This window comes from Halteromyces radiatus (assembly GCF_025201355.1).
Source record: "Halteromyces radiatus strain CBS 162.75 chromosome Unknown BX664scaffold_4, whole genome shotgun sequence".
In the NCBI taxonomy this organism is placed as follows: domain Eukaryota; kingdom Fungi; phylum Mucoromycota; class Mucoromycetes; order Mucorales; family Cunninghamellaceae; genus Halteromyces; species Halteromyces radiatus.
Genome location: NW_026251690.1, coordinates 1,906,193 through 1,933,557, shown reverse-complemented (window position 1 = coordinate 1,933,557; position 27,365 = coordinate 1,906,193). Strand labels below are relative to the sequence as shown.

Here is a 27,365-nt window from a genome sequence, read left to right as displayed (position 1 = left end):
CATCTATATAGCTTCAATCTATAAGAGTACTTTTTTAACGACAAAAAAAAAAAAAAAGAACCTTCCTTACATCATTCTTGGTTTGCTGTATAAAAATGGAAACGTATCATCCTCCGGCAACCCATATATTGAAATATCATCAGATCTCGACTCCCGTTCTTTTGACAATTTAACGTATTCATTGCAAGTCATTGATTACGAAATAAATCCAATCAATATTTTTAATGGTGTAATATATCATCATCATTATCATACTACTATTCAAAAATACAAAATAAAACAAGTAATACTCACAGGTAATAATAATAATAATAATAATAATCATTTTTTTTATTGACAAAGTATATGATCAAAAGAGGAAAGGGGATACATCAAACGATAAACATCATCCTATATACAATATCGCTAACTTATTCTTCATCCGATTCTTCATCCGAGGAACCTTGTACATCCGAATCATACTCTTCGGCAACATCACTACCACTTTCGTTGGGAGCAAAATCTTCATCAGCTGTTATAAGAAACAAAGAGGGAAAAAAAATCAATTTAACAGAATAAATTATCACTTCTATTATTATTTCTTTCCACTTACGACTTTCTTCATCTTCTTCATCCATAGCATCCACTTCCAATCGACTACGTTTCTTGCGGCTTTCACCTAAATCTTCTTCTTCATCTTCATCATCAATTTCTGCATAAGACATGATGGTTTCTTGTACATTTTCGCTCTTGACCTTGATGTTCTTTTGTCGTAAAAAGTCTTCCAAACTTGAATATTCTTCTCGATTGATGCTGGAAAACTGAATATCACTACCACTCTTCATATGGAATTTCATATCAAATGTTCTTGAGCTACCACCAGATTGAGTGCCCACACGAGAGAAGTTCACTACACCAATTTCATTGAACGGAATAAATGTCGTAGGCTTAGGGATAAACAAAAAACTCTTTTCCAATGGATACAAATAACCTTCGTTGGCCTTCATAGAGCATTTAAGAGCATGTGCACCATGATGACTATAGATAACATAATGATCATGATCATTGAATCAAAGTTTTAATCATCAAGATTTGTTTTCTTTTTCTCTCTTCTTTTTTTTTTTTTTTTGTGGTATTACCTTCGATAAGTACCAGGCACTGCTACCCTTCTACCTGTCAAAGCACGGAAAATAGTACTAACCACTTCATAAGTAGGAGCTTCGTAATGTTTTTGGAGCTTGTTTTCGTATTTTTCATCCAGTTTGGCATCATCCAAATTCAAATCCACATCAATTTCATCTTCACGTACAAATTGGAATACTAAAAATGGATATTTGGTTTGCCCTTGACGTAAAGGAGGATCCAATCCGATCTATTCCAAAGTAAATCAATAAAAAGAAAACCGTGTTAACCATCTGTCGTAATCATCACTTATTCCCTAGGATCAACTCTTTTTTTTCTTTTTCCTTTCTCTATTTTTTTATCCACAGATACTGACCACAAATAAAACATGCACTTCATCGGGTTTCAACAACAAAAACAACTTGATGATATTGGAATACAGAATCTTGTAATCGTAAGTTTTACCCCGTAATCGTAAAAAGTCTTGATACATATCGATATTGTAACGACCACTATAAATAAAAATGATGAATGTTGGATGAGAAATTGCATTAAAGATATTCAATATAATAATATAAGAAACTTACCGAGGAGTGAGACAGAGAACTTCTTGAAATTGTACAATGTTTTCGGTTGTCATTTGACTGAATTCCAGTTTTGATTTCACATTGTCATAAAACACAGCATCAGCATTGGCTTCTTCTTCTTCGGCATCATCATCATCATCAGTATTATTGACACTATCTTTTGCCACTGTTCCAGGTATATAAAAAGTGACATCCATTAGTTCGTCCACTTCCTTGGGATTCACCCCGTCAGGTGCAGGTTGTCCAGGATCTACAAAGTTGATAGATACTTCATTTTTGCCAGCTTTATTCGCACCAATAGCTTGAGCCAAAGGTAACTCAAATAATTGTTTATTGGATACATTAAACGTCAAGTTAGATCCTATCAAAACATTATACATATACATATATATGTTAAGTACATGTACATCTATTATTCTCTGTTAGCATCCTTATTTACCTTGAAAATCGGTTTTTCCCCAATTCCAACCCTTCACACTTGGTTCCTTCAATTCCAAATCCTTCTTATAAAAAGATCTAATGGCATCCTTCACACCTTCCATATCCTACTCATAAAGTAATACAAAAAAAAAAAAAGGAATCAATACATGGTTCAATTTCATCATAAAACGGTTTGTTTCTTACATCCAAATGGAATCCATCAAATTTGAGTACTTGATTATCTTTGAGGGAAACACGTAATTGATATCCACGAGCTACACGAATCCATGTGAATTTTCGTAGATCATCGGGTGCAAGAACAATAGGATCGCCACCAGCTCCTTTCCATCCTATACCATTTGAGGCTATCCTAAATCGACCAGTATCTGGTTTGAGTCCATTATAAATAGAATTAAAATCAACGTGCTTTCGATCCGACATAATAAATAGATATAGACAGTTGTGTGATAACAAAAAAGAGAAAAAAAAAAAAAAAAAGAAAAGAAAAAAGAGACTCGCGCCGTGTTTTTTTTTTCTTTCATTCAATCACGCTGTATGGTGATGTGTGTGTACGGCGTTTGAAATCACTGAGCCTATGATTTTTGAAGGTTGGTGGCTTCCCAAAGCAATCCTGTATTCAAAAATGAAAATATGGCATCATCAATAGTATTAGTTATTATTTACTTGCATACGTTTCAGAAAAGATAAAGGGAACATTCCAAATGATAAATCCAGGGTAATATCAACGGGTTGTCCATTTTAGGTTTTTCTGTGTTAGAACAAAGCAAATCCTTGGATCTTCATCATTTGACATCATTATTGTAAGCAGCCATTTCATCAAGATAAACTTCCTTATTAGCATGCTATTGAAACAAAAAAAAAACATACTTCTCTGTTCTACAGAATATGACATCATTAACATAAGCACCATAAGAATCATCAGAATTGGAATCACTGGTGTTGTAATCAGTTATTCTTGATTATTACCATCATCTTTCACATCTGTCATTACAATCATCACATCCAATATCATATGTATCTGTCATCATAATACACATCGTAGTAGTTATCAAGGCAACCATCATAACCAAGGTTACAGTATACCTATTATCATAACAAAACCATCTAATCAACCCCACCATCATAACATCCGTCCTAATAATTCGCCATAGAGCAATTTCTCTGTATCATCATCTATTATTGTTTGCACAAACTAATACTACTTTCATATGAATAAAACTCTTTTTTTTCATTAGATTCGTTCAACTCACTTGTTCATATTAAGAATTGATTTCAAAAAAAAAAAAAGATTTCAAGTGATAGCATTTATTATGAAGAAGAGAATGGTAATGGTGGAGAGAAAACTGTGTGCGGGAATAGACTAAAAAGAGAAAGAAAGGGAGGTGGGGATAAACTATCCTAATGATTGTTACGTTCCATCAACCGTCCTACAAGTTCTTGTTGAATCTTGGCCTGCTGTCGACTTTCTTCCAGTGATCCCAAGCTTCGTAAGTCATTGACAATATCCTTGGTTTTGCCAAAGTAAACTTCTTGTAAAGAGTTTCTCATCTTGAGTTCCATATCTTCCACCATACGACCTACATTGGCAATATGAGCTGAAGGATCATCCACAGGTAAATCTTGTTCTGCCTAGAAAACATTAAAAAGAAAAAAAAAATCAGTGACATAATTGTATTTTATTTTTATTGAAGTATTTTACCTGACGAGTCATGCTGCCACTTAGATTCATATTTCCCAGTTCTTGATTATTGGTGATCATATAAAGTAACACAGTTGATGTCAATTTATAATGAGCATTACGTCCTCTTTCTTGTACTTCAAATACATGAATGGAATCCCAAGCACCTTTCATACGTCGAACACCATCACCCACTAACAAAGAGAGATATTTAAGAAAGAAGAATAAAATAAAAAAAAAAAAGTTAATTGAGTCCAACCTCTCTTTTTGTTGATAATGATTACCTTTTTTAATCAAGACTACCACAGCAAATTTATCATCGATATCAAAGGTATATACAGACGAAACACCACCTTCATAGTACAGTTCGCGATAGGTATCAAAAGCTTCATTGGCTGCTATTTCTAGCTTGCGTAAAGTAGGAGAAGGTACGGCACCATCTGGTAGTTGTGGGTCATATTCATTACTCCAAGGTGATCTAAATAAAATACATCAATTTATATACGCGTAAAGTCAATATAATGTAAGCATAATAATATAGAATGGTTATCATCTGAAAAAATTTAAAAATATCTTTTCTATTTTTTTTTTTTTTTTTTTTACCTATAAGAGTCGCCATCTCGGTTATAATCACAAATAAGATAATCCTTTCCAGTTTGAACACAGCGTTTCACTTTTAAAGGTTGGTCAATACCAGAAAGTAAGTCATCAATCAAGTCAGGATGAACCAAGTCCAATAGTTTTGATAAATTTTCTTCAACATTTTGAGGAGGAAGGCGTCTCATCAAGTCAAGTGCACAGTCATATTGATCAGCCTAAGATAAAAAAAATAAGATTTTATTTTCAGTTTAAATATGGTAAATAAGAAGGAAGTTTATCATTTACCATCTTTTGAAAAACTATATAAAGAGAGTCAAAAAAGTGAGGAACAAAGAGGAAGAAAAAGAAAAAAAAAAAAGGTGAACTAAGGCAGAGTGATCAATTCAATGCCCGTTCATTTGGAACGCAGAAACATTTGGAGAGAAAAACCTTCAAATCTAATATTCATACGCGAACAAAAAGCTAATATATATTATTACACTATATCGTTTACATCTTGCCTTTATATTCCCAGTTGTGTCCTTTGGAAAGATATTAGGGAAAATATGATAAAAATAACAATCAACTTACTCAGTCAAACCAAAGAGAGAACTTTTCACCCTCTCTATGTTATCCCAATTTTAGCACCAGCGTAGGTGATTGCCTTTTTGAGAATTGTGGCTTTTTTTTCTTCACTGTTGATTTTTTTTAACATCAGTAAGAAAAAAAAAAACATCCCTTTTCTTCTTTCTCTTACTTTTGTTATATTTACGCAATGGAAAACTCTGAAGGCAGACTCGTTGATATCTACATTCCTCGCAAGTGGTATGTTGAATCATATTTTGTAACTTGTTTTTTTTCTATTCTATTTATACTTATCTTTATTTCTTTACACGACATGATAGTTCCGCTACCAATCGTTTGATTGTTGCCCATGACCACGCTTCTATCCAATTGAACGTTGCTGATGTAGATGCTGAAGGTCGTGCCACCAACTCTTTCTCTACCTATGCCCTCTGTGGTTTCGTCCGTAAGGAAGCCGAAGCTGATGACTCCATCAACCGTCTCGCCACTCAAGATGGCTGTAAGTAGTTAGGAAAAAAAGAAAACGCATATATGTGGTGGGAAAGGTGGAAATATTTTTTTTTGTACTTAAAGAGTGGATATATTTACGAAATGGATGAATTAATTCACCTTTTCCTTTATTTTTTTTATGTGTATATTTTGATTTTCTATAGACTTGAAGAATGTCTGGTCTTACCAACAATAGATCAATCTACAATTTTTTTTTGTATACTGATTTATCTTCTTCCGTGGTATCACTTTATTGAAAGATTAGTTTTACATTCATTGTCTTTGATGAAATAAAGAAAAATGAATTACAAATATTTGTTTTTATGTGTGTACCTTTTTTTTTTTTTTTTTTTTTTTTTTTACAAATCTTGATGTTTGATATCTCTTTGTATACAATAGTGAATGATTGTGTATTTACTTTTAAATGATGATCATACATAGTTTATTGTGATTAACTTAAAACATATCTTCTTATACTGAATTCATTGAGTCCATCATCTATGACCACTTCACTCAATTTTTGTGGTTTTTAAACGCCGTCGCCATTTTGGAGGATTTAACGTTCAGGATTTTCGAGATCTTTCGCGTTTACACTTTTTTTTTCTTCTCTTTTTCCTGTACAATCCATCATGACCAAGAATAAAAAGAAAATAGGTAAGAATCTTATCCTACATTCTTGGAGAACAGTACATGACAAGGTTTTTTTTTTTTTGTCTTGTTTGTCATGGCGTGATAGTGGAACCTGAAACATGTCTTACCTATTCATTTTAACCTACCACTAAATTGAATACTTTTTTTCCACTTTGTCCATTTATTACTGGCTTTTTTTTTTTTTTTTTTTTTTTTTTAGAACAGGGGATATTCAAACCATATATAGGACTAAAACCAGGCATAAGTAAGTCTTCATCGAACACCAACGTTCCTGTCTTTCGTCAAACTACACTTTCTTTTGCGACACTTTCGAAAACAGACAACCAGGGTCACATGGAAACTACAAATATGCAACAATACGATCAACAACAACAACAACAACAACAACAACAATATTTGACAATTCCAATGGATATACAACAGGAAGCAGAAGGATCGACCAACCTTGGAAAGAAACGGACAATCGGATCAGCATTCAAAATAGAAGATTCAAAAGATCTACCCTTAGAGAAACTGGTGATTGAAGAGGACGACAGTAACGATAAATGGACTATAATGGACATTGACCAACGAATTCATCTAGATATGCTTACACCAAATACCAAATCACGTCTTCCCATCTACTCAACCAAAAAATCTTCACCTGTTATTACCATTACAAGCAAAACCGGTAAGGAACTAGAGAGGCTTAACCAAACGTGAACTAATGACTTCTACCTTCTTAGGCGCACAAATCCAAAATAACACTCCTTCCATATCAGAGATGATACCCAACTATCCAACGGTATGTGCTTCTTTTATCAATCAGATTCTGGAGGATTATAATATGGTATCAGCAAAACAACACCTATATGAAGTATGTAAATGACTCCTAAGAAAAACTGAAAATAACACTTCAATTCAATTTCGTTTTCTTTCTTTTTTTAGATCTCAAGTTATGTATGCGAATATGGTGATCCGAAAGTTTTGTATGATGTTACATGCGAAGCGTTGAAGAATACCACTGACAAAATATGTTACCAGATCAGCAAGTAAACTATGAAATATATATATGTATATTCAATTCATTTTCTAATTATTATTATTATTGTTATTGTTATTATTGAATGGATAGTGAAGCGACGAAATCCATCGACTTTTTATCACTAGTGCTTTCGGAATGGAATCGATATCTTACAAAACTGGTAATATATAAATGAGAGGACACAAATAAAATAAAGATGACATTATTAGGTATACTGATGTTTGTTTTTTTTTTGTTTTTGTTTTTTAGGCTTTACTGAACAATGTGCTTAGTACACTCAATCATTATTATATCATCAAGCATACAAAGATGTCCTCCATCATGTAAGGAAAATGATGAAAAAAATGGAAATGAAGCATATTCTTATTATTCTTATTTTTATATTTCAGACAAATAGGAAAACAAATCTACTTGGACACAATATCAAAATACCCTGTGATCAAGAACCGAACTATTAGTACCATTACTTATATGATAGCATGTCAAAGGTAATACAAAAAAAAAAAAAGATACGAGATCAAAGCAAATGTCATGCCTTCTTATAAGGTATTTTTCTATTTTGTAAAGGAACCGACAGTCGATGAACCGACAACTAGTTCAATCCATCATACAATTTATATACGACGAATTAACGATATTTAAGACTGATCTCGAAGAAGAACTGGAAACAAGTACACGACAGTATTACCAATGTCGATCAGAAGCGGGATTGAATGCTTTGGGAATGTATGATTTCGTGATTTACGCCGTCAGGTTGATCCTCACGGAAGCCGAATGTATGAAGGACTATGCAGCTCTTCCTTTGAAGATCATCAATTCAACTACCCATATCGCCATCGATGAAGTCTTATTGAAACATCTGGATCGTATATTGAAAGAACGTAAGATTTAAATATGCATATAGATTGCGTATATATATGTGACTTTATATCTTTTACTTATTCGTTTTTTTTTTTTTCTTACAGTCTTTGGTTTATTGATATCCGAGAATCGTGGCATCACACTCAAGGCTCTTTATCATATGATCAAACAGTTTGATGAAGTATCCAAAATTCAAGCAGCATTTGAAACATATCTAATGGTAAATCTTTTTTTTTAAAAAAAAAAAGGCAGATTTAATTCATACTTAGATTCTCTTATACATAGGTAAACGGCAATAAACTTTGCTCCATCGAACCTGTAGAAAAAGGAGGTAATACTATATTGCGAATGTATGGCTTGTAGACTAAATATCTTTTTCCACATATCAATCTACAGTCATTGGCGAAGAGGCTCAGGCAGTCTCATTTGTGAATACACTACTGGATTTTAAAGCAAAAATGGAAAGGATCGTTGAATGGTGCTTCTGTGGAGATGCAAGTTTCAAACATACTTTGAAAGATAGTTTGGAGACTCTCATCAATAGTTATTATTCCTCTTCGGCTCAACAGTTTGCAACTTATCTGAATAAAACATTGGAATCTATACCTGTAAGCAAATAGGAAAAAGAAGAGTATAAGTATGTATAATCGAATTATTTTTTCTGATGTTTGTTTAGTTACAATCCATTATAACAAAGGAACCTGAAACTCAAGCTTTGGCCCGTGCTGTTGATCTATTTGGAAGTTTGGAAGGTATGAAACGAAATAGATCTTGATAAAAGTATCCTCAATTTTTTTTTTTTTTTTTGTATACAGACAAAGAATTATTCAAATATTACCATAAGACCTACTTGGCAAAACGTTTATTGATGAACCCAGATCAAGAGACGATTACGAAGGATCTATTTATGATTGACGTTTTAAAATCAGGTAAGTAAAAGGTTATTACATGGCAATGCAAATCTAATGCTATTTATGCCAAATAGACTCTGATTTTTTTTTTTTGTATTTTTAAATGATAGAATGTGGAAATGATTTTGTTAGCGACCTTTATGTGATGATCAAGGATATACAACAATCGAAAGAACGAAATGAACGGTTCAAGGTAAAAAAAAAAAAAAAAAAAATCATGCTTATCAAGTTGAAAATGCCGAGTAACTTCTTTGAATCTTTTATTTACCAACTATTATTTTCATTAGCATCACATCGTACTACCTTCAATTCGTAATTGGAATGTCAAGATATTATCAAGTGACAGCTGGTCACTACCCCAATTGGAATTAGAAGTCAAACTATCGACGGAGGTAAATCTAAATAAAGAAATGTCAAACATGTAGGGAATAGATAGATAACAGTTGCTAACATCTGATATATTGCTTTTTTTTTAAAAGATGCTGGTTTATCAACGTCAATATGCGAAACTCTATGAAAAAGAACAACCTGGTCGAAAACTGACGTGGCTGCCCTTATTGGGAACATGTATTTTGGAAGCTTCATACCCCCAATGTAGTGTTCAACTATCAACTTCACAACTTCAAGCGATGATCCTCTTGTTATTCAATGATACTGATCGCACCTACTTGTCTTCTTCAGAGATCATTAGGCTTACCAATATTAGTAAGTTATAACAGAACAAGGAAGAAAATTGAAAGCACATCATTGTGTCATCATACTCACAATGTATTTGTTTTTCATTATAGGTGAAGAACAAGTCAAGAATGCCCTGGACAAGTTATGTGATAATGAAGCACCGCTCCTATTGGCAGAAAAACAACAATCAACCAATCTTTCGCCGAATACTCAGGGTGTATTATACAGATGGAATTCTAATTACCCTATCAGCACTATTCGAACCAATCCTGATTTACGTGATATACCTGAGCTATTACACACTGATACCAAACATATCCCTAGACATATTCTATTTGGAATGGAAGAAAAGGCAAGTCAGGCAAAATACAGAGAAAGAAAAAAAAATATCGAATAATCGAATGTACAAACTGAATATATATATATATATATATTTATGTATGATTAGGTTGAAGCTATTACAATCAGAATTCTGAAGGCAAATAGAACTCAAAAGGTGATGGAACTAGATGAAATCATTAAGATAGCGAAACATTCAAAGGTCAATTTTGCAATGAATGTAAGTATACAATAGAAGAACATAGGAATTATGATATATGAGTATGACTGACATGACCTTCTTTCTGTATAGACAACAATGGTGAAACCGGCTTTGGATCGTCTCGTGAAAAGGTAAGGAATTGGGTATACACATGTTTAAAATCACATCGAGTCTTACGTGATTAATTATAGGGGTCTGATTTATCAAACAAAAGAGGATTGCTATCAATACGATGAATGAAGGATCAACTTTTTTTTTTGTTGGAAGACTTTGAATGATGCTGGAACTATCAACGTTAGACATATTGGACACATGGAATAAGGAATGCCTAGATGTTTGTTATTCTTCTTGACAAAGTTTAGCGTAGTTTTATACAGTCTGGTTTAGATTAGTTGGATGAATATGTATATCTTTATTTTATATAATAGGAATAAAATACATTGCATTTTTTACATTTGGAACAACTAGATTGGCTGTACATCAGAAATCAACATGTTGATTATTGTCGTTATCATTGTCTCAACCATTTTCAGTCATCATCAACAGCCATCGTCATAGGAATATGTTGCTATCAATTTTTATATGAAAATTTCATAGGTACGTCAACCGTCAACTCAATCATCAACTATCATCCATCATCGCATATTATAATCATCACATATTATAATCATCACATATTATAATCATCACATATTATAATCATCACATATTATAATCATCACCACATATCATACATTCATCATCAGTCAAACAAATAAAATCACAAGTTCGAAAAGCTCTACAGTCTTTTATATATTAAATAAAAAAAAAAGTGATTCAAAGTATTTTGTCAAATAAACTATCACCACTATTCATAACACTCTTTGATTTATCTATTTTTATGGACCTTGCTTTTTGTTCCTGTAATAATCGCGTCCTAGAAGCTAAAAAGGCAATAATAGAATGGTATGGCATCACATGTGGATAAACATTTTATTAATTGTCTGTAACGTAGGACACTTTTTTTTTTTTTTTTTTTTTTACCTTTTGCGGCTGACCTTCCTAAATCGGCGATGACGGATGACAAATGGTACACCCATTCTTCTTGCTCGTCTGCATTTTTAGTTTGTAGTACCAGGCTTCGAGATGAGCTTACGACGGTGGTATGCATAGTATCAACACCACTATAGCTAGAGATCAATTCGATACAATGATCTTTACCACATTCATATCGTGGTAAGGCACGGACTCTTGCACTTTCCAGTGAGACATGACCTTTGTATTGCAACACGGTACGCTTGGGCCCTGGCTTGGCTTGAACAATCATCAACATGTCAGAGAACAGGATGAACGTCCTCTTTATTTTTGGCGACTTTTTCAATCCATCCATATTGAAATTATTGCTCCGTCGCTGTACACTGTTAATTCTCGTGAGCTCGCCTTGCAGGATCAATCGTCGATCCGCGTGTATTCTGAACGGTGCATCAACTAACGCTTGATGAATCAAAAGTACCTGGTCCACATTATCTGCATTTTCAATTCTAAATCATCATACAAGTCATCATACAGATCATTTTCATACAAATCATCACCATCGTCAAATGAGTCATCATCACCAAAAAAAAAAAAAAAAAATAATCAGATCATAAATTATCATCAACAAAAAAAAAAAAAAAAAGGAAAGTAATATGAGCAGATCGATTTTTTTTTAAATACTTGATCATGTATGATAATGAGAGAAAGTTTACTTACAATGGTCTTATTTCTTCATTTAGGCCAAGGATGGATTGTTTAAGCGATTGTAAGGTGGTATACTCTGGATGCAATATATAAGTAACATCAGCAATCCTAGTGAATATTTGGGTATAACGATTGATACAACTTGATGGGATTTGTAATAAAGATAAAAGAGTAGCGCCTTTTAACAATGGATTCTTATGGACTGACTAGAAAAAAAAAAATGAGAGACTTTCTTTTCTTTTTTCTTTTTTTTTACCTCGATGAATTTTTTGAAGGGACCATATGAGGATAGGCGATCATAGGTTGTGACAGTAATATGATAGTTATCCAAATAATTTCCATAACATCTTCCCAATGAATTGAATATCTAATTATTATTATTTTTTTAAAAAAAGAAAAAAAAAAAAGGAGTCATCAGTATGCTAAAGGCTTAGTAAATGGAAGAGCATTACGGTATCATGGAGAATGTCGCCGATCAATTGATTCGGGCCGAAGGTACTCAGCCTAAAAAAGGGATTTTATGAGCTATATGTTCTTTTCATATGTTGAATTGCTTGATGAGATTGATTTACCTCTGTTCTAGGGCTTTAAGAATGGTTTTGTGAAGTTGATAGATTTCATCCATATTACAAAATAACCATTGTAACTCGCGCTGAGTACAAATAGGTTTGCGTGATCCACCTAAAAAGGAAGATGATGATGGTGATGAAGAAGAAGAGGGAGATGATGTCGGGGATTGAGGTAAATCAGTCCTTAAAGGATTAAAAAATAACTTCATGATAAGTTCAATTGATTGAAGGTAAGTAGATTCTGATGTATATAATTGTTGTATTAATGCTTCACGATTTCGATGACTGACTTCTTGATCTTGTTACGAAAAAAAAAAAAAAATGAGTCCCTGCATTAACAAAAAAAAAAAAACCAACCTATCATGTCAATATCTGTATCGTTATAATAGTTCATAGTTTCAAAAAGTTCATATGCTGGATCTGATTTTCTAATGGTCATCCATACAATAAAATAAAATAAAAAAAAACGATATTGATAAATACAGATGTATCTATATATGATACAACTTACTTTTGATGGCTGACGTTTTGATATTGAATGGTAGTACTCCCTGACGTAGTAGCATAACTAGACAGACTACTATTTTCATCCATTGAAAAATCATCATCAAAATATGAATCAGTAATATCATCTCGATTAGAACATCGTCTAGTTTGTTGAGAATAAGAATCAAGACTATAAGAAGACATAAAGTGAATAAAAAGAAGAAGAAAGAAAAAAAAGAAAGAAAAAGAAAAAGAAAAAAAAAGAAAGGAAAAGAAAAAAAAAAAGAATCCTTAAGATGAGAATGTAACAAGCTGTGGAACAAATAAAAAAAAAAAAAAAAGAAAAAAAATAGACAGGTTTTAATCAGTTGATGGAGAGGAATTACTGACTTTTTGTGTAGTGTAATACAAACCTCTTATTATATATATAGGGGGGGATGGACTAGAAAAGAAAAAATAATTAAAGTTTTAGATATGCTTGTAGTTCAGGTTGCCTCGCACTATACGGACATTGAAAATAGGTCAGCTTGTTTTTTTTTTTTTTTTTTTTTTTTTGGCTCTGACTTTCTTTATTCTATTTCCTTCTTTTTATTTCTTTTGTTTACCTCTTTTTTATTATTATTACTATTATTATTATTATTTTTTAAAGATAAACGATATCTTCTTTATTCTTTATTTATATTTAACATTTCTTCCTATTTTTTTTATTTTGTTTTAAATACATTATTGGGATTTTAAACAATGGAAGACGAAGGTAAATAATACTTTTTTTTATAAAAAGTTTTCTTTGAATTGACTTCAACTTTCTTCTTATTATTATTTTATTTATTTAGCTATTTGCAGAGTCTGTCGATCAGAGTCTACTCCTGATCATCCATTGTTTCATCCATGCAAGTGTTCGGGAAGCATTCGTTTTGTACACCAAGATTGGTAATAAAACTTGTCAAAGAAAAAAAAAAAAAAAGAAAAAGAAATCAATATTAAACTCATCATTATATATATATATATATATAGTTTGATCGAATGGTTATCACATAGTAGGAAAAAGTAAGTATTTATCATTATTATTATTATTATTATTATTTGATAATCTAAATATTACTTTTTATTTTATTGTTTTTATTTTAGATATTGTGAACTTTGTGAATATCCTTTTACATTTACACCCATCTATCGCTCTGATATGCCTGATCGACTACCTCTGACTGTTTTTGTTCGACAATGTCTCAAACGTTTAGTATATTATTTGAAAACTTTACTACGTGCTATAATAGTTGCTATTGTTTGGCTTGTTATTCTTCCTTATTCAACATTATGTACTTGGCGCTTTTATTTCTGGAGTGGTGAAACTATTGGATTCTTCACCAATACTACCAAAAACGTCACGTTACCTGATGACTCTCATGATACTACTTACTCTTCTGTTCCTATTTCACTATTCGCTCGACTTCTCAATTTGATGACATTTCCTGTTGTATTCCAATGGAGGTAATATAATATTATTATTATTTATAGTTGACAGATTTAACATATTATATATATATAATAGATCTTTTTTATCGGATTGTTTTGAAGGTCAAGTAATCACTGCATTCGTCATTGTGATTTTTATCGCTGCTTACTTGTTTCGGGAATGGGCTATGCAAAATCTACCTGTTGAAGAAGAGCCTCAAGAAGATGAAGAACATTTGGGTAATCAACAACATAATTTCAATGAACGACAAGATACTCCTAATGAAGATAACGAAGATCAATTACGAGAACAACAACAGGTCGCTATCGATACTTTACTTCATGCAATTCAAAATATCAATACTCCCAACAATGATATAGAAGCTGAACGAAATGAATTACATGCTCGATTGGCCGAAATGCGAAGAGTCTTGGAACAAAAACGAAATTTGACAGATGAACAACAAACTGGATCATCAACACCTCACAATACTACTTATGAAGAAAGAAATACACTCCCATCTTGGTTACTTGATGATGATGATGATGATGATAATTTATCCAGTCGCCAGCTACTACCTTCTTCTTCTTCTTCCTCTAATCATCATATCGGCAATGGGAAACAACGGGATACTACTTCAATCAAACATGATAATGATCAAGATTTGGAACTCGACCATCACCAACACAACCATAATAATGATGATGATAATGATAATCACAGTCATATGAATACATTTACAAGGGATGCAGTGATTGCCAATTGGTATGATGAACACGATTCTGATGAAAACATTTATCGACGACGTTGGAGAGCTCCTGAATTCTCTGAAGAAGACGACGATGAAGAAGAACAACACACAACATCACTCTACAATGGTACTATGAATCCACCTACTGCTCCCGCTCCTGCTCCTGCTCCTCCTCCTCCTCCTCCTCCTGCTGCTGCTGCTATTGTGGAAGAAAATGAAAATGATGAAGGAGGTGATGATGAAATGGAACCTTTTGATTTTGGTGATGATATCGATGGTGTATTAGAGGCTGTAGGTATGCGTGGTAATCCTTGGATGCTCCTACAAAATTCTGTGCTTATGTCTCTGATGGTCAGTTTATGTCTGGGTGTTGCTGTTTGGATCCCATATGTTGTAGGAAGATTAGTTATTTCGGTAAAAATAAAAAAAAAATATAAAAAAAGAAGAATGAAATTAATTTTTTATTGTTTTTTTTTTTTCTATAGATCAAACCCATGAGTTTTATTCAAACACCTATATCTGTTATGCGACTTTTGACTGATCCTTTGGTAGACTTTATACTTGATCGTGGTATTCCTTTGGTTTGGACTTGGCTGACAACTAAATTAACGTTCAATACATTTGTACCTGATTCCATCCTGTTGGCGACTAATACTTTAATGACCCGACTTCATACTATACTGGATGACTTTTTATTACCTTCTGGTACTTCAACTACTGTTGATGATCTAGTAGTAGGAATAACAACAGCAAATACCACCAAAACACAAGGCTACACCAACATGACAACATTAGACACTACATTGCAATGGACAAATTTACAACAAGCAATCGAATCAATGGGCGACAATTTATTAAAACGCTGGCAACAATTTGCAATTGGACAAAGCGGATTGGATCGAACGATTTGTATTCTTGTAGGATATCTCGTACTTGTCTTGATTGGATCTTGGTATCTCGGTCGAGCTCCTTCACAACGTCGCCAACAACAACGTGGAAACAATCATCTTTTCAACAATAACAATAATGTACGACGAGGTGCTGGACAGCATGGTGATACTGTTCAAGATATTCTTCGACAACAAGGTGATTTCCTCAAAGTAGTATTCTTTATTGTCATTGAACTTGTGATTTTCCCTCTATCTTGTGGTGTATTACTTGATGGTTGTACGCTACCTCTTTTTGTGGATGCTTCGGTGGCCAGTCGATGGGCTTTCTATCAAAGCAATCCTTATTCATCGTGCTTTTTACATTGGTTCTTTGGTACTGGCTTCTTGTTTGGTGTGGCTGTTTTTGTTGCTTTATGTAGAGAAGTTGTCCGACCTGGTGTTATCTGGTTTATCCGTGATCCCAATGATCCTCAATTTCATCCTATTCGTGAAATGATTGAACGTCCTACGTTACCATTACTTCAAAAGATTGCTCATAGTGCAATGATGTATGCTGGTTTGATTACGGCTGCTATTGGAACTGTTGTCTATACTTTGGATTACATGACTGATGCTTTTCCTCTTTTTGTCCCATTGGAGTAAGTAACCTATATATATATATTTGTTATTAACTAACTCATTTCATTTTAATAGCACACCATTCTCAACATTATCCTTGGATTTACTTGCGGTACAATTCCTATTATCACCATTGATTTCATATCTTGAACCTCGTGAATATGCCAAATATATATTGGACAGCTGGTGGCGATGGACTAGTCGACAACTTCGATTGACGTCATTTATGTTTGATGGACGATATCCAGAAGAAGAAGGTAGTCATGTACGACACACTTTCAAAGCATGGTTATTACGACAACAGGTGGCTACCATTCCTTCTGGTAATGACGATGATCATGTGTATGGTGATGTGGGTATTACGCAAAATGGTGATCAATATTCGCAGCAACATACTCAAGCAGCTGTCACTTTCCAACGCAATGGTCAACTGCTTCGAGTACCTAAATTGGATACAGTGCCTGTGATACCACGTCGACGAATGCTTGTTCCTGTCGATCCTGTGACTTTGGAAGCAATAGATGAAGAAGAACGAAGATTAGGTCATCCTGCTGCTTCACAATCTGGTGATGAAGATTTGAGTACGATTATTGTTTATGCTCCTCCTCATTTTAAATCAAGGGTATGTATATGAAAAATATCATTGGGAAGGCATAAACAAAGGGAAAGAGGAATAAATAGTAATATATATATATATGTATTCATTTTTTTTCTGTATTTATGTTTTTAGCTTATCGTATTTATTGTGCTCATGTGGTTATCAAGTTCATTTCTCACTTGTACTTTGACGGTCGTACCAGGTAATTATGAAAATTCTTTATATTATCATTGTTCCTTTTTTTTTTAAAAAAAAAATCATATTCATTTTATTTTTTTTTTTTGTACTAGTTTGTCTTGGACGTTACCTTTTTAAGGCATTTGTCACGGAAAAAGCAGTACATGATGTATATAGTTTTGCCACGGGAGCATATGTTATGGTTAGTTTGGGTCTTGCAATCGATTGGACAATGAATAAATATCAAGCTTGGCAAGATGGAAGTGCGACATCAACCGAAATATTGGAATGGACAAAAGAAAAGTTACAATTGGTAAGACTTTGATGAATGTACAACATGTGGGGTAGAAAGAGCGGGAAATAGATTACGATAACTTAAAAATTCTATTAATGATAGTGTGGAAAGGTATTATATCTGGCAACCACTCTTGGGTTTATTGTACCACTGTTATTGGGTGTCATGGTTGATTTATACTTGTTTATGCCTTTACGTTACTCTATTCATGATGATCAACCTATGGTGTTACATCTATCGGAAGTAAGTTTTTTTTTTTTGTTTTTTTTTTTTTTAAAAAAAAAAAAGAAGTTGATAATAATAATAGTATTAATGGATAATTTATTGTAGGATTGGGTATTTGGTATTGCTTATTGTAGCATCATTTATGGAGTGATTCAAGTTTTACCCAACAATCGATGGCAACATTATTTCAACCGACTTATTGGGAATGGCGGGCTTGCAAACATGTCGTCGTGGGTGGTCACAAGATCTTTTGTTGGGCCAGTTATATTAGGAACCATCTTAGCAATTACCATACCCGGTATATTGGCCTGGGGGTGTGTACAATGGTTAGGTATGTATATATATATATATATATATAAAATGGTGAATCATCTTAATTATTGAATGTCGTACTCATCTTTTTTTTTTTATTATTCGTTTAATGTACCAAAAATAGATGATGCATCAAGAATGTTGATACTAGTGCGATGGATGTATCCTATCGTGTTTTGTACTTTATTCACTGGTTTTATCTGTTATGTGACAACCAAATTGATCAAGTTTTGGGTGAAATCTATTCGAGACGATACGTATATGATTGGAAAACAACTACATAATTTGGATCAAACGACACCAACTAGTACAACATCATCCCCCACTCATTTATAGACTTTTTTTTTATTCTCTCTTTTTCACAACACTCACTCTTTTGTGCATACCATTTCTTTTTATTTTATTTTATTTTACTTAGTCTCACTTGTTTGAAAAATAACCAATAAAACATTTTTACAACTCTTTTCCATTTGTTATGATCATTGTTCAAGTGTGCAAACTTTATTTTTTTTTTCGGGTGCGGCACAACATTGAAAAAAAAAAAAAAAGAGAGATGCTTACATTTTTGACAGATAGAATAAAACCACTTTTATATTTAGTTACCATTTGAAAACTGATATTTTATAAAATGATCAAGTGAATCATGTTAATATGATCTATGTTTATTACACCATGTCATGTAAACCATCTCTTTCTCTTTTTTTTTTTTTTTTTTTTTTTTTTACGTTGATGAACCGGAACGAGATTTTTTTGCTCAAGTAGGACAGAACTAACTAAAGTGATACAAAAGAAAAGCTACACCCCATGATATGCTCGTCATGAGTGTAACAGAGAAAAAAAAAATAGGAAGAGGGTATTTAAACACCCGTATCATGAGAGAGAGAGAGTAAAAAAAAAAAAGTTTTTTTTTTCTTTTCTTTTTCTTTTTCTTTTTCTTCTTGGAAGGATGATTCTCCCAGCAAAGTAATATTCTATATTTCCGATGGATTCTCATTATTATCAACAACCTTACCGATATCCTTCCCATCGACCATCCTTGTATTATACCTGGCTTGTGTTTAAAGATGAACGCTGGCAACCATTTGATCTTATCAACCAAACCAAGTTGGAGCAAACACTATCAGTGGATGGCACCTTTGTCGACATTAGTGATTCTCTTTTCCCTGGGGTGAAAAGGGTCAGGGTCTTTCCTCGCAGTAACTATTTAAGTTATCTTGGCGTCAAATATCGTTTGTCTCGTGTTCTTCAACCTGATGCTTGGGCGGATTTTTCCTAGACATAGAGATTCTACCTATATAGACCTTTTTTTTTTATTATTATTATAGCTTGATGCATTGTATACCCCTTCACCGTCATTCATCCTTCTATTTTTTTTTAAAAAAAATAAATTGATTTCTGATCTTCTCTTCAAATCAGCCCCTTTTTTTCATTATCTTTACTTATCTATCTAGCTAAAAAAGAAGTCAATCCATTTTCCTTTTCTGGAAGATGTCTTCTTCTTCTTTTTTTTTGGACTTAGTTTGCCAATGATGATTGTTTCATGATTTGAATGAGTATAGCCTTTTTTTTTTTTTGTGAAAAAAAAAAACCATTTTTATACTCAGTTCTTCTTCTTGTTACTGCTCAATGAATCCAATCCATAAACCCACCCTATCGTTCACTGCATATGTCTATTTTCAACGTGGTAGATATTGATCTTTTATGATGGAATCATCTTTTTATCCGTGTCCTCCCTACATGTCGTCATTGATCAAAGACTTGTCACACATAAAATGATCCTATTTTCTTTATTGTAATAGAAGGTCATAAATATATAAAAGGATATGAAAATCAATCTTGATGACCATCATCATCTATTCAAACATATATATATATACTATCATAAAAATAAACAATACAAAAAAAAATACAATAAAATAAATAAGATTTATTCTATACTAAGCTGCGTAGGCATATTCCTTGTTTTTTCCAAATCGACGTCGTAAGGCTTCACGTTTCAACCAAGCAAAGTAACCAATACCAGCCAAGATGAATAAGATCACGATGACAATCACAGCAATGAGCCAACCAGCCAAACCATGAGATCGACTGACGTAAGGTCTTGGGTCAGTGATACTAACATAAGGTGGATCAGACGCATTGGTACTGATTTGATAAGCCATCAATCCTTGGAATGGGGCATTGTAATCCAAAGCCACTTCGGTCTGTGACCAATCATTACGTTCATCATAAAAGATATCATCCTTATTAGGTCCTCCAACAATCGCACCTAAAAAAAAAAAAAATAGTGATAAGTCATTTTCTTTTTTTTTACTTTCTTTTTTTCTTTTACCATAAAGGATATGTAGTTCTTCAGCAGGAGAAGTGTTAATATTATTAATATCCGTACCACCAGAAGCACCAGCATGATGAGGATTGTGTGGTGAATTTGCATGAACGCCACAGACATAAGGGGTCAACCTAAATTCAATTTTATTGTTTGTTTGTTTATTTATTTGTTTGTTAGAAAAAAAAATCGATGATCATCTTTTTTTTTTATTTTTTTTTTTTTACTTACATATAATTATTTCCAAGCATATAATCGATTTGTTTTGTAGCAAAATCCGTGTATTGTTGAGATTTCGACGAGTCCAGACGACTATACAACAAGGCTAATAAGGAGGTATCTTGAAGAGGCACCATTGAATTTGAGTTACTATAACCATCACACCATAACATGCCACCATTAGTAAATACACAGGGAGCTTTAGGAGCACTTGGATTGGTCATGGTATCAAGCCATCTCTTGGCAGCTGTAGCATACTTGGTATTTGAATTGTCAAGTTCGGCACCCAATACATAGACAGCACCAGTAGGATCACTCCAATCCATAGGAGAAACCGTAGATGCACCAAGTGAAAATTGATCAAAGTAGTTGGAAGCCTTATCACGGTAAGTTGAATTACCTGTTGCCTTGTACATCCATAGTGCACCATATACTAGTTGAGGCATGTAAGTATTTGTTTGATAGAGACCATCCGCAGCAGGGACAGAATCAGTATAGACATGGAATGGTTGTGTTTCGGCCAAAGCAAATACCGATTGAGCAGCACTGGATAATTGATTAGCATAGTTGGTGTCATTGGCTAAATTGGCGAAAAGGTAAGATGCGGAAGCAAGAGCAGCGGCAGTCATAGCAGCTACATCTGTTCCTGTAGCTGTGTTGTTGATAAAATAGGAAGGTCTAGGTGTAGGAATACCAGTATCAGGTCCTTAATAATAATAATAATAAAGTATGAGTTAGTTTGGATAGTAAATGAAAAAAAAAAAAAATAGTTAAACTTACCCCAATAGTTGTTGTCAATATCACCAGAACCCACTTGAACATATAACGTATTTGAATCAGGATGAGCTTTCATTAACCAATCTGTTCCCCATCGAACAGTATCATGTAAATAACTAGCTTGATTGGCTTTTGTATAACCATCATACCATTCAATACCACCCCATGATATCAAAGCCAAAGAATGAGCTAAAGGAAGTGTGAATTTCAAATAATCACTATTGAATTCAAATAATAATATGTAGTCAGTTTGAATTATTTTTGATTCTGTTATTGTTATATATTACCCAGCATCATAATAACCGCCAGTGAGATCCACATTATGATCTTGTCCATCTTGTAAACCAGAATCATGACGCCTTAAATAATAGGAACAAAAAAAAAAAGGTCAGTTTTAGGTTCAGTTAATAGATCAGTTTTAATTTATATTACCAAGAAACACGATTGTTGGAAGGTAACTTCCCACTTCTTAAGGCTTCATAAAACCACATGGAATAAGTCAGTAAATTAGCATAGTTCTTGTTAACACCAGGTTGTGGACTTGAAGTAGGGGCAGACGAAGAAGTATTTTGTGCATGAACAGAAGTAATGGAAGAAGTAACTGTCAGGACTAATATACAACAAGAAGATAATATCCTTGCTATACGCATAGTTAAAAAAGAATAATAAAGAGAGGTATTGAAGAAAACAAAAAAAGAAATGAAAAAAAAGAAAGAGAAACTATCTATTTTTATATATAATCAGTCAAAAATAAACTTATGAACTCCCCCCGACGCATCAATATTACCGGCAAAATACGAGCAACTTTTGTTACTGCTGCACATCTTTTTTTTTTTTCCTTTTTTTTTTTTTTTTTTTTTTTTTTTGTCTATCAAAAACAGCCAGTGCCAAGATGAAAAGCACACATTCAGAAGAAGTGTAACTTGATTGGGTTACAAACAAGGATGAAAATATGCCAGAAAAGGAAGTTATGTCTTTCCTTTTATCCATCCCATTACCAAGATGTTATTTTAAACATACGCCACCTTTTTTTATATACGCCAAGAAAAAAAAAAAAAAACATGACACATAAATAATCTATTCAAAGGAAATGAAAAATATGATATGATAATATATACATTTGTTTTTAATCTTTATTACATAAACCAAAATAAATAAATTAGGGGATATAACTAAACTATCGTTTTGATTGTTTTTGTCCTTGTTTCAAATCATTCCATCGTCGATCATCTACACGTTGTAAAAAGGCTACTTTTTCCATATAACCATCTTTATTTTTGAATTTGAGATCTTCCTTGATACCTTCACGTTCCACATAACCTTGCCAATCCAATCGACTCTTTTCTAATGTGTTTATTTTTGGTACTTTGATGTTGTACTGAGATACTAGGTCCGATAGGTTGGATTTCGGTCGTTGGATCCTTCGTTTACCGCTAGATGATGTTGTTTCTCTATTATTATAAAAAGAAGGGAAAAAAAAATTAATTTCCATCTATTTTTTCTTTCTTCTTTTTTTAATTATTCTTTTTTTAATTATTCTTATTACCTTGATGGTTCTTGTGTTTTTTGATTATTCACAGAAGTAATACTTGAGACTTTTTCAAGTTGATTGGTAGATATATCATCCAATGGTTTGTCGGACTTGTTTTGATTACTTTTTGTTGTTGTTGTTGTTGTTGTTAGATTCATTTCTGCCCATAGTGCATCCACTTTAGCTTTTCGTTCCATATCAGTTCTAATAGAAAGTACAAAATGAAAAAAAAAAAATTAAAAAAAAAGTAGTCTTACAGAGAATATACTAAATTGAAACATACTTGATCTTTTTGGTATTGTCACTTTCTTCTTGTTGATCTTCATTAGTTCTCTTCTTAGATGTCGAAGAATCTACAACGTCGTCATTGTCTTCTATTTCAGAAATATCATGATCACCTTCTTCATCAACTATAATTAAAAAATTAAAAAAAAAAAGTTGATAAAGATCCTAATTCTTTTTTTCTCTCAGTTCAATAAATTACCTTCTGGAACAAAATCAGAATCTTCTTCATCAGAAGCCCAAATATCTTCAGTATCCACTTTATCTAATGTTGACATGTTAATATATATATTATATAGAGAAAAAAAATGTTAATATATATATTATATAGAGAAAAAAAAAATTATAGAAAGAGGGAGGAAAAAAAAAAGTCAAACAGATATCATTGTCCCATTTTTTTTTTTTTTTTTTTTGAGTGCTGTGACGTTTTTCAAACTCCAACCACTGTTCAAACAAAAAAAGAAGCAAACAAAATTATCTCGGGGTTGCTTTTCTTTTTCCTTTTTTTTCCTTTTTTTTTTTTTTTTTCTTAACAGATTTCAATACCATGGCTATGCAAAGAGGCCCACTGGGCACCAATAGTGGGATGTCAGAACAAGAACAACAAACTATCAAAATGATGCAAGCAGTCATGGAATCTTGTCCTGCTAAAGTAGCTATGGCTGGTACTGCTGGTAAGTTTTATAATATATATATATATATATTATATGAACTGACTCCATAAACATTTTTTTTTTCTTTTGTTTATATAGGTTTTGTTATGGGTGGTGCATTTGGTTTATTCATGTCATCATTTGAATATGCAGGACCTACAGTATCTGAAGAAATGGTACAACAATCAACGAAACAACAACTTAAAACAGCTTTTAAGGATATGGGAACAAGATCTTGGTCCATGGCGAAAAACTTTGCTGTTGTAGGTGCTATTTATTCAGGATCTGAATGTGCTATTGAATCTGTAAGTTTTGAATTAGAAATTAGTTTAAAAATAGATATACTCAATTTTTATTTTATTTATTTATTGTGTGTAGTATCGAGCGAAAAATGATATAGCCAACAGTGCAGCAGCAGGATGTTTTACTGGTGGATTACTTGCCATTCGAGCTGGTCCTCAAGCAACAGCTTTAGGTTGTGTTGGTTTTAGTTTATTCAGTGTTGCCATTGATAAAGTCATGCATGCCAATAGTTAGATCACATACGCACACACACACATACATACTTGTTAGTAGTAATATTACCTTTTTTTTTGTACAAAATTTGATATCAAAAATATACACATCATACTTTAGATTTACTAGTCTTATTACTTTGTAGAATAGTCTCTCTCTCTCTCTCTCTCTCTCTCTCTCTCTCTCTCTTTCTCTCTCATTATAGAATAAATAAAAAGTTTTGGAAATCAAAAAGAAAAAAAAAAAAAAAAGGAATGATGGATCATAAGTGGTAATAGATCATGGATGATAGATGAAGGGTAAACTGTGTGATGGCATGTTGATGGATGATAGTTTATTATCCGAAAATTGGAATAGGATACAAAGTGTAATAATAGTAGTGTCTTTATTATAATAAGAGTAAAAACGAGAGGGAAATAACAATCAATTGTAAAAAGAGAAATAATAAAACAATATACATCAAAAGTAATCGTAAGTTGTAGTAAACAAAAGTGGGGGTGATGAGGAACTAAGGGATAAAGAGAAGTATATAGAAAAACGTATTATGAAAAAAAAGAGTTTCTAAAAATAATAAAGTAAATAATAATAATAGTAGTAATAATAAAAAAAAATAATAAAAAACTAAAACCTATTGTTGACGATCATGAAGGGAATCCTTGTAAGTCCATGCACCTTCGTCGATAAGAGGTTTGCCAGGGATCTTTTTAGATAGAGAGACATTTGTTTTAGCATAATTGGTGGTAGCGTTTGCATCATTATCAAAAACAAATAATTGAGGTGTCCAAGTTTCATTCTTTTCCGATCGTTCCTTGCGTATGGCACGTTGTCTATCTTCTATCTTTGATTTCTCAGCATTGGCAGTTGTATAATCCTTGATCTTCAAAGCTTCAGTCACCTTGCCCCACAAACGATGAGATTCGATTTCTTGTTGTTCTTCAATAGGAGGAGTCACACGTTCAGCCATAGGTTCACTTTCAGCATCAAATAAAAGTTCTTTGTTGGTGGATCCCTTCTTAGTGTAAAAAGATTGATGACTCCATCGTCCTGACAATGTATAGATTTCAGTACCAGATTGTTGAATGGATCCTTTGAAATGATTGTATTCACCACCAAACCATGGTTTAGGCACAAATTCCATGCTAGCTTGAACACCATTGCTACTAATGATTGAACTTGTTCCACCCAATTCAATATAAGCTGCACCTGTCAAAAAACCTCGAATCAACAAATGAGGAAAATTGATAATATATTGTTCATTCCATGGTTTGACAAATAGTACAGCACGACCAACTTGATCTACTTTGATGGATGTTCCCTTGAATTTCGACTTTTGACAACCTTAAAAAAAAAATTATTGAATTTATTTTAATATCAACTACTTTTATTATATAAAAATGATCTACTTACTGTGACCATTCAAAGAAACACCTGCTTTTTCATCTTCAAGATAAAAAGCCGAAATAGGAGGATGATGACATACTTGTTCACAAATACATTTGACATTTCCCAAAGTACACTTGAATTGCTCTCCCAAAATAGGATTGTAAGGTTTCTTTTCATTAAGACCATTAGTACATCGAGATGCATAACTTCCCCAGAGTGTGGACATAAACCATCGTACAACAGCTAACATACGTTCTATTTTAATAAAAAAAAAAGAAATGTTGAATTTAGATCAAATCCCATATTCAATAGCATATGAATATAACATATATGTAGAATATTATTTGTACCTTGTGGATCGGCAGACTGACTAATGGCTGTAAAACTAGAAAACCGGGTTTGCCCCCAACCAAAAAAAAAAAAAAAAAAAAAAAAAAAAAGTGAATTATAGATTTGTACATGCAGATGAAATCACCGTATTATTCTAATACTGTTTTCTCCTTTCAAACACATTTCATCATCATTTTATTTCTTACCAACTTGGATGATCCCCCCAGTATGTACTAATTCCAAGGAAAAAAAAAAAACTGTCATTAATAATCGAACATAATTCAAGTTTTTTTTTTTTTTTCCTTTACCCGTATTCCAACAAAGAAAGACCATTTAAGAAAAAGGCAGGACAAGTCAAAGATGATAGATCCCCAGTAAAACTTATCACAGTTTTGATGAATTCCTTGAATTGACCTTTCGAACTAGACTCCACATGTTGTACGGATAAACTATCTACGTCATTAGGAGTAGGTGCTACTTCGCCATTTTGAACTGGTTGGTCCTTTGATGATTTATTGGAAAAACCTAAAACCATGATATTGTTGCAGAAAAAAAGAAAGTAAAAGGAGAAAGAATACGAGAACGTATGTATATATATATGCGTGTGTGTGTGAGAGAGAAAGAGACGAGTGAGAGGAAGAGAGGAAAAGAGGAAAAGAAAAAAAAAAAAAAAATAGTATAATAATAATAATAAAAAAATAAATCAAGCGGAGTATTTTCAACCGCTTTTGGTATGAAAATAGTCTGGAGAAAAAAAAAAAACGACATATGAGGGGCAAAAAAAAAAAAAGAACAGACAGACAGAACAAAGACAGAACAAATACACATATACAAATGATGGATGACTAGACAGACTGGAACCTCACCTAGTCTACTTTCTAGATCTTGTGATGAATAATCATCCAACTTTTTTATTATTATTACTAGAAAAAGATGTTTGAAAAGAAGTCAACTGATTGTTATATGAAATAAAAAAAAAAAAAAGAAAAGAAAAAGTAAAAAAGAAAAGTATTCTTCATATCATATGATATTACTAGTTTTTTTAGCTTTTTTTATATAACACGGCAACAGAGACCGATGATGAATGGATGAACCCAATTTTTTCTTTTCCGCCAAAAATTTCCCAACT

At 32.7% G+C, this 27,365-nt stretch overlaps 11 protein-coding genes across 11 annotated transcripts; 5 read left to right on the top strand and 6 right to left on the bottom strand.

The window, feature by feature from the left end:
• Positions 1-306: 306 nt before the first annotated feature.
• On the bottom strand, positions 307-2,580 carry BX664DRAFT_280352 (uncharacterized protein). Its single transcript, XM_051541481.1, has 7 exons — positions 2,313-2,580; positions 2,128-2,233; positions 1,689-2,049; positions 1,478-1,613; positions 1,119-1,351; positions 593-1,017; positions 307-511 (listed from the first exon to the last, which is right to left on the bottom strand). The coding sequence occupies exons 1-7, from the start codon at positions 2,547-2,549 to the stop codon at positions 411-413; spliced, it is 1,599 nt and encodes a 532-aa protein (XP_051400258.1). The 5' UTR covers positions 2,550-2,580; the 3' UTR covers positions 307-410.
• Positions 2,581-3,399: 819 nt separating this feature from the next.
• BX664DRAFT_332972 (F-actin-capping protein subunit beta) lies at positions 3,400-4,731 on the bottom strand. Its single transcript, XM_051545431.1, has 5 exons — positions 4,693-4,731; positions 4,411-4,622; positions 4,092-4,285; positions 3,829-4,001; positions 3,400-3,758 (listed from the first exon to the last, which is right to left on the bottom strand). Exons 1-5 carry the CDS (start codon positions 4,693-4,695, stop codon positions 3,528-3,530), a joined length of 813 nt encoding a protein of 270 aa, XP_051400257.1. The 5' UTR covers positions 4,696-4,731; the 3' UTR covers positions 3,400-3,527.
• Positions 4,732-5,126: 395 nt separating this feature from the next.
• Positions 5,127-5,774, top strand: BX664DRAFT_332969 (30S ribosomal protein S21e). Its single transcript, XM_051545430.1, has 3 exons — positions 5,127-5,211; positions 5,292-5,470; positions 5,625-5,774. The coding sequence occupies exons 1-3, from the start codon at positions 5,162-5,164 to the stop codon at positions 5,654-5,656; spliced, it is 261 nt and encodes an 86-aa protein (XP_051400256.1). The 5' UTR covers positions 5,127-5,161; the 3' UTR covers positions 5,657-5,774.
• A 295-nt stretch (positions 5,775-6,069) lies between these two features.
• BX664DRAFT_332968 (Cullin family-domain-containing protein) lies at positions 6,070-10,587 on the top strand. The gene is made up of 19 exons (XM_051545429.1): positions 6,070-6,114; positions 6,311-6,781; positions 6,837-6,967; positions 7,039-7,142; positions 7,226-7,295; positions 7,385-7,458; positions 7,525-7,623; positions 7,703-8,016; positions 8,101-8,216; positions 8,282-8,327; positions 8,393-8,604; positions 8,673-8,748; positions 8,812-8,925; positions 9,018-9,100; positions 9,195-9,299; positions 9,387-9,612; positions 9,696-9,937; positions 10,034-10,144; positions 10,217-10,587. Exons 1-19 carry the CDS (start codon positions 6,090-6,092, stop codon positions 10,259-10,261), a joined length of 2,664 nt encoding a protein of 887 aa, XP_051400255.1. The 5' UTR covers positions 6,070-6,089; the 3' UTR covers positions 10,262-10,587.
• A 306-nt stretch (positions 10,588-10,893) lies between these two features.
• On the bottom strand, positions 10,894-13,152 carry BX664DRAFT_332962 (Dbl homology domain-containing protein). The gene is made up of 8 exons (XM_051545428.1): positions 12,926-13,152; positions 12,772-12,842; positions 12,418-12,712; positions 12,298-12,349; positions 12,102-12,212; positions 11,858-12,051; positions 11,150-11,646; positions 10,894-11,049 (listed from the first exon to the last, which is right to left on the bottom strand). Exons 1-8 carry the CDS (start codon positions 13,102-13,104, stop codon positions 10,943-10,945), a joined length of 1,506 nt encoding a protein of 501 aa, XP_051400254.1. The 5' UTR covers positions 13,105-13,152; the 3' UTR covers positions 10,894-10,942.
• Positions 13,153-14,083: 931 nt separating this feature from the next.
• Positions 14,084-18,291, top strand: BX664DRAFT_262675 (uncharacterized protein; the record flags this gene model as incomplete). Its single annotated transcript, XM_051540731.1, has 11 exons — positions 14,084-14,286; positions 14,423-14,916; positions 15,169-15,518; positions 15,590-15,809; positions 15,876-16,064; positions 16,143-16,632; positions 16,688-17,234; positions 17,343-17,412; positions 17,501-17,700; positions 17,785-17,925; positions 18,013-18,291. 11 exons carry the CDS (start codon positions 14,084-14,086, stop codon positions 18,289-18,291), a joined length of 3,183 nt encoding a protein of 1,060 aa, XP_051400253.1.
• Positions 18,292-19,141: 850 nt separating this feature from the next.
• On the top strand, positions 19,142-19,601 carry BX664DRAFT_332960 (uncharacterized protein). The gene has a single exon (XM_051545427.1). The coding sequence runs from the start codon at positions 19,202-19,204 to the stop codon at positions 19,493-19,495; it is 294 nt and encodes a 97-aa protein (XP_051400252.1). The 5' UTR covers positions 19,142-19,201; the 3' UTR covers positions 19,496-19,601.
• A 227-nt stretch (positions 19,602-19,828) lies between these two features.
• Positions 19,829-22,318, bottom strand: BX664DRAFT_332959 (Six-hairpin glycosidase-like protein). The gene is made up of 6 exons (XM_051545426.1): positions 21,974-22,318; positions 21,829-21,900; positions 21,545-21,759; positions 20,777-21,470; positions 20,552-20,679; positions 19,829-20,488 (listed from the first exon to the last, which is right to left on the bottom strand). The coding sequence occupies exons 1-6, from the start codon at positions 22,189-22,191 to the stop codon at positions 20,157-20,159; spliced, it is 1,659 nt and encodes a 552-aa protein (XP_051400251.1). The 5' UTR covers positions 22,192-22,318; the 3' UTR covers positions 19,829-20,156.
• Positions 22,319-22,629: 311 nt separating this feature from the next.
• Positions 22,630-23,685, bottom strand: BX664DRAFT_332947 (bucentaur or craniofacial development-domain-containing protein). Its single transcript, XM_051545425.1, has 2 exons — positions 23,088-23,685; positions 22,630-22,992 (listed from the first exon to the last, which is right to left on the bottom strand). The coding sequence occupies exons 1-2, from the start codon at positions 23,267-23,269 to the stop codon at positions 22,719-22,721; spliced, it is 456 nt and encodes a 151-aa protein (XP_051400250.1). The 5' UTR covers positions 23,270-23,685; the 3' UTR covers positions 22,630-22,718.
• Positions 23,686-23,873: 188 nt separating this feature from the next.
• On the top strand, positions 23,874-24,710 carry BX664DRAFT_358967 (mitochondrial import inner membrane translocase subunit tim22). Its single transcript, XM_051548063.1, has 3 exons — positions 23,874-24,028; positions 24,107-24,312; positions 24,386-24,710. The coding sequence occupies exons 1-3, from the start codon at positions 23,902-23,904 to the stop codon at positions 24,542-24,544; spliced, it is 492 nt and encodes a 163-aa protein (XP_051400249.1). The 5' UTR covers positions 23,874-23,901; the 3' UTR covers positions 24,545-24,710.
• Positions 24,711-24,899: 189 nt separating this feature from the next.
• Positions 24,900-26,889, bottom strand: BX664DRAFT_297090 (uncharacterized protein). The gene is made up of 5 exons (XM_051542229.1): positions 26,545-26,889; positions 26,443-26,469; positions 26,257-26,291; positions 25,931-26,161; positions 24,900-25,861 (listed from the first exon to the last, which is right to left on the bottom strand). The coding sequence occupies exons 1-5, from the start codon at positions 26,769-26,771 to the stop codon at positions 25,152-25,154; spliced, it is 1,230 nt and encodes a 409-aa protein (XP_051400248.1). The 5' UTR covers positions 26,772-26,889; the 3' UTR covers positions 24,900-25,151.
• Positions 26,890-27,365: the final 476 nt, after the last annotated feature.

What these genes read in the sequence shown, in the direction of transcription:
- BX664DRAFT_280352 (XM_051541481.1), bottom strand. Translation starts at nt 2,549, where the DNA reads ATGTCGGATCGAAAGCACGTTGATTTTAATTCTATTTATAATGGACTC. An exon ending in GTTCTCTGTCTCACTCCTCG is followed by an intron (nt 1,614 to 1,688) that starts GTAAGTTTCTTA and finishes TTTTATTTATAG; the next exon opens with TGGTCGTTACAATATCGATA. An exon ending in AAGTGCATGTTTTATTTGTG is followed by an intron (nt 1,352 to 1,477) that starts GTCAGTATCTGT and finishes ACTTTGGAATAG; the next exon opens with ATCGGATTGGATCCTCCTTT.
- BX664DRAFT_332972 (XM_051545431.1), bottom strand. An exon ending in CGAGATGGCGACTCTTATAG is followed by an intron (nt 4,286 to 4,410) that starts GTAAAAAAAAAA and finishes TATTTTATTTAG; the next exon opens with ATCACCTTGGAGTAATGAAT. An exon ending in GGTAGTCTTGATTAAAAAAG is followed by an intron (nt 4,002 to 4,091) that starts GTAATCATTATC and finishes TCTCTTTGTTAG; the next exon opens with TGGGTGATGGTGTTCGACGT.
- BX664DRAFT_332969 (XM_051545430.1), top strand. Translation starts at nt 5,162, where the DNA reads ATGGAAAACTCTGAAGGCAGACTCGTTGATATCTACATTCCTCGCAAG. An exon ending in ATCTACATTCCTCGCAAGTG is followed by an intron (nt 5,212 to 5,291) that starts GTATGTTGAATC and finishes ACGACATGATAG; the next exon opens with TTCCGCTACCAATCGTTTGA. An exon ending in TCTCGCCACTCAAGATGGCT is followed by an intron (nt 5,471 to 5,624) that starts GTAAGTAGTTAG and finishes GATTTTCTATAG; the next exon opens with ACTTGAAGAATGTCTGGTCT.
- BX664DRAFT_332968 (XM_051545429.1), top strand. Translation starts at nt 6,090, where the DNA reads ATGACCAAGAATAAAAAGAAAATAG. An exon ending in CAAAACAACACCTATATGAA is followed by an intron (nt 6,968 to 7,038) that starts GTATGTAAATGA and finishes TTCTTTTTTTAG; the next exon opens with ATCTCAAGTTATGTATGCGA. An exon ending in CATTAGGCTTACCAATATTA is followed by an intron (nt 9,613 to 9,695) that starts GTAAGTTATAAC and finishes TTTTCATTATAG; the next exon opens with GTGAAGAACAAGTCAAGAAT.
- BX664DRAFT_332962 (XM_051545428.1), bottom strand. Translation starts at nt 13,104, where the DNA reads ATGTCTTCTTATAGTCTTGATTCTTATTCTCAACAAACTAGACGATGT. An exon ending in CAAAACGTCAGCCATCAAAA is followed by an intron (nt 12,843 to 12,925) that starts GTAAGTTGTATC and finishes GATGACCATTAG; the next exon opens with AAAATCAGATCCAGCATATG. An exon ending in AGGAAGGTCAGCCGCAAAAG is followed by an intron (nt 11,050 to 11,149) that starts GTAAAAAAAAAA and finishes TTGCCTTTTTAG; the next exon opens with CTTCTAGGACGCGATTATTA.
- BX664DRAFT_332960 (XM_051545427.1), top strand. Translation starts at nt 19,202, where the DNA reads ATGGATTCTCATTATTATCAACAACCTTACCGATATCCTTCCCATCGA.
- BX664DRAFT_332959 (XM_051545426.1), bottom strand. Translation starts at nt 22,191, where the DNA reads ATGCGTATAGCAAGGATATTATCTTCTTGTTGTATATTAGTCCTGACA. An exon ending in TCCAACAATCGTGTTTCTTG is followed by an intron (nt 21,901 to 21,973) that starts GTAATATAAATT and finishes CTATTATTTAAG; the next exon opens with GCGTCATGATTCTGGTTTAC. An exon ending in AGAACTACATATCCTTTATG is followed by an intron (nt 20,489 to 20,551) that starts GTAAAAGAAAAA and finishes TTTTTTTTTTAG; the next exon opens with GTGCGATTGTTGGAGGACCT.
- BX664DRAFT_332947 (XM_051545425.1), bottom strand. Translation starts at nt 23,269, where the DNA reads ATGGAACGAAAAGCTAAAGTGGATGCACTATGGGCAGAAATGAATCTA. An exon ending in AAAACACAAGAACCATCAAG is followed by an intron (nt 22,993 to 23,087) that starts GTAATAAGAATA and finishes TTATAATAATAG; the next exon opens with AGAAACAACATCATCTAGCG.
- BX664DRAFT_358967 (XM_051548063.1), top strand. Translation starts at nt 23,902, where the DNA reads ATGGCTATGCAAAGAGGCCCACTGGGCACCAATAGTGGGATGTCAGAA. An exon ending in AGCTATGGCTGGTACTGCTG is followed by an intron (nt 24,029 to 24,106) that starts GTAAGTTTTATA and finishes TTGTTTATATAG; the next exon opens with GTTTTGTTATGGGTGGTGCA. An exon ending in CTGAATGTGCTATTGAATCT is followed by an intron (nt 24,313 to 24,385) that starts GTAAGTTTTGAA and finishes TATTGTGTGTAG; the next exon opens with TATCGAGCGAAAAATGATAT.
- BX664DRAFT_297090 (XM_051542229.1), bottom strand. Translation starts at nt 26,771, where the DNA reads ATGGTTTTAGGTTTTTCCAATAAATCATCAAAGGACCAACCAGTTCAA. An exon ending in TCAGTCTGCCGATCCACAAG is followed by an intron (nt 26,162 to 26,256) that starts GTACAAATAATA and finishes TTATTAAAATAG; the next exon opens with AACGTATGTTAGCTGTTGTA. An exon ending in TGTTTCTTTGAATGGTCACA is followed by an intron (nt 25,862 to 25,930) that starts GTAAGTAGATCA and finishes TTTTTTTTTAAG; the next exon opens with GTTGTCAAAAGTCGAAATTC.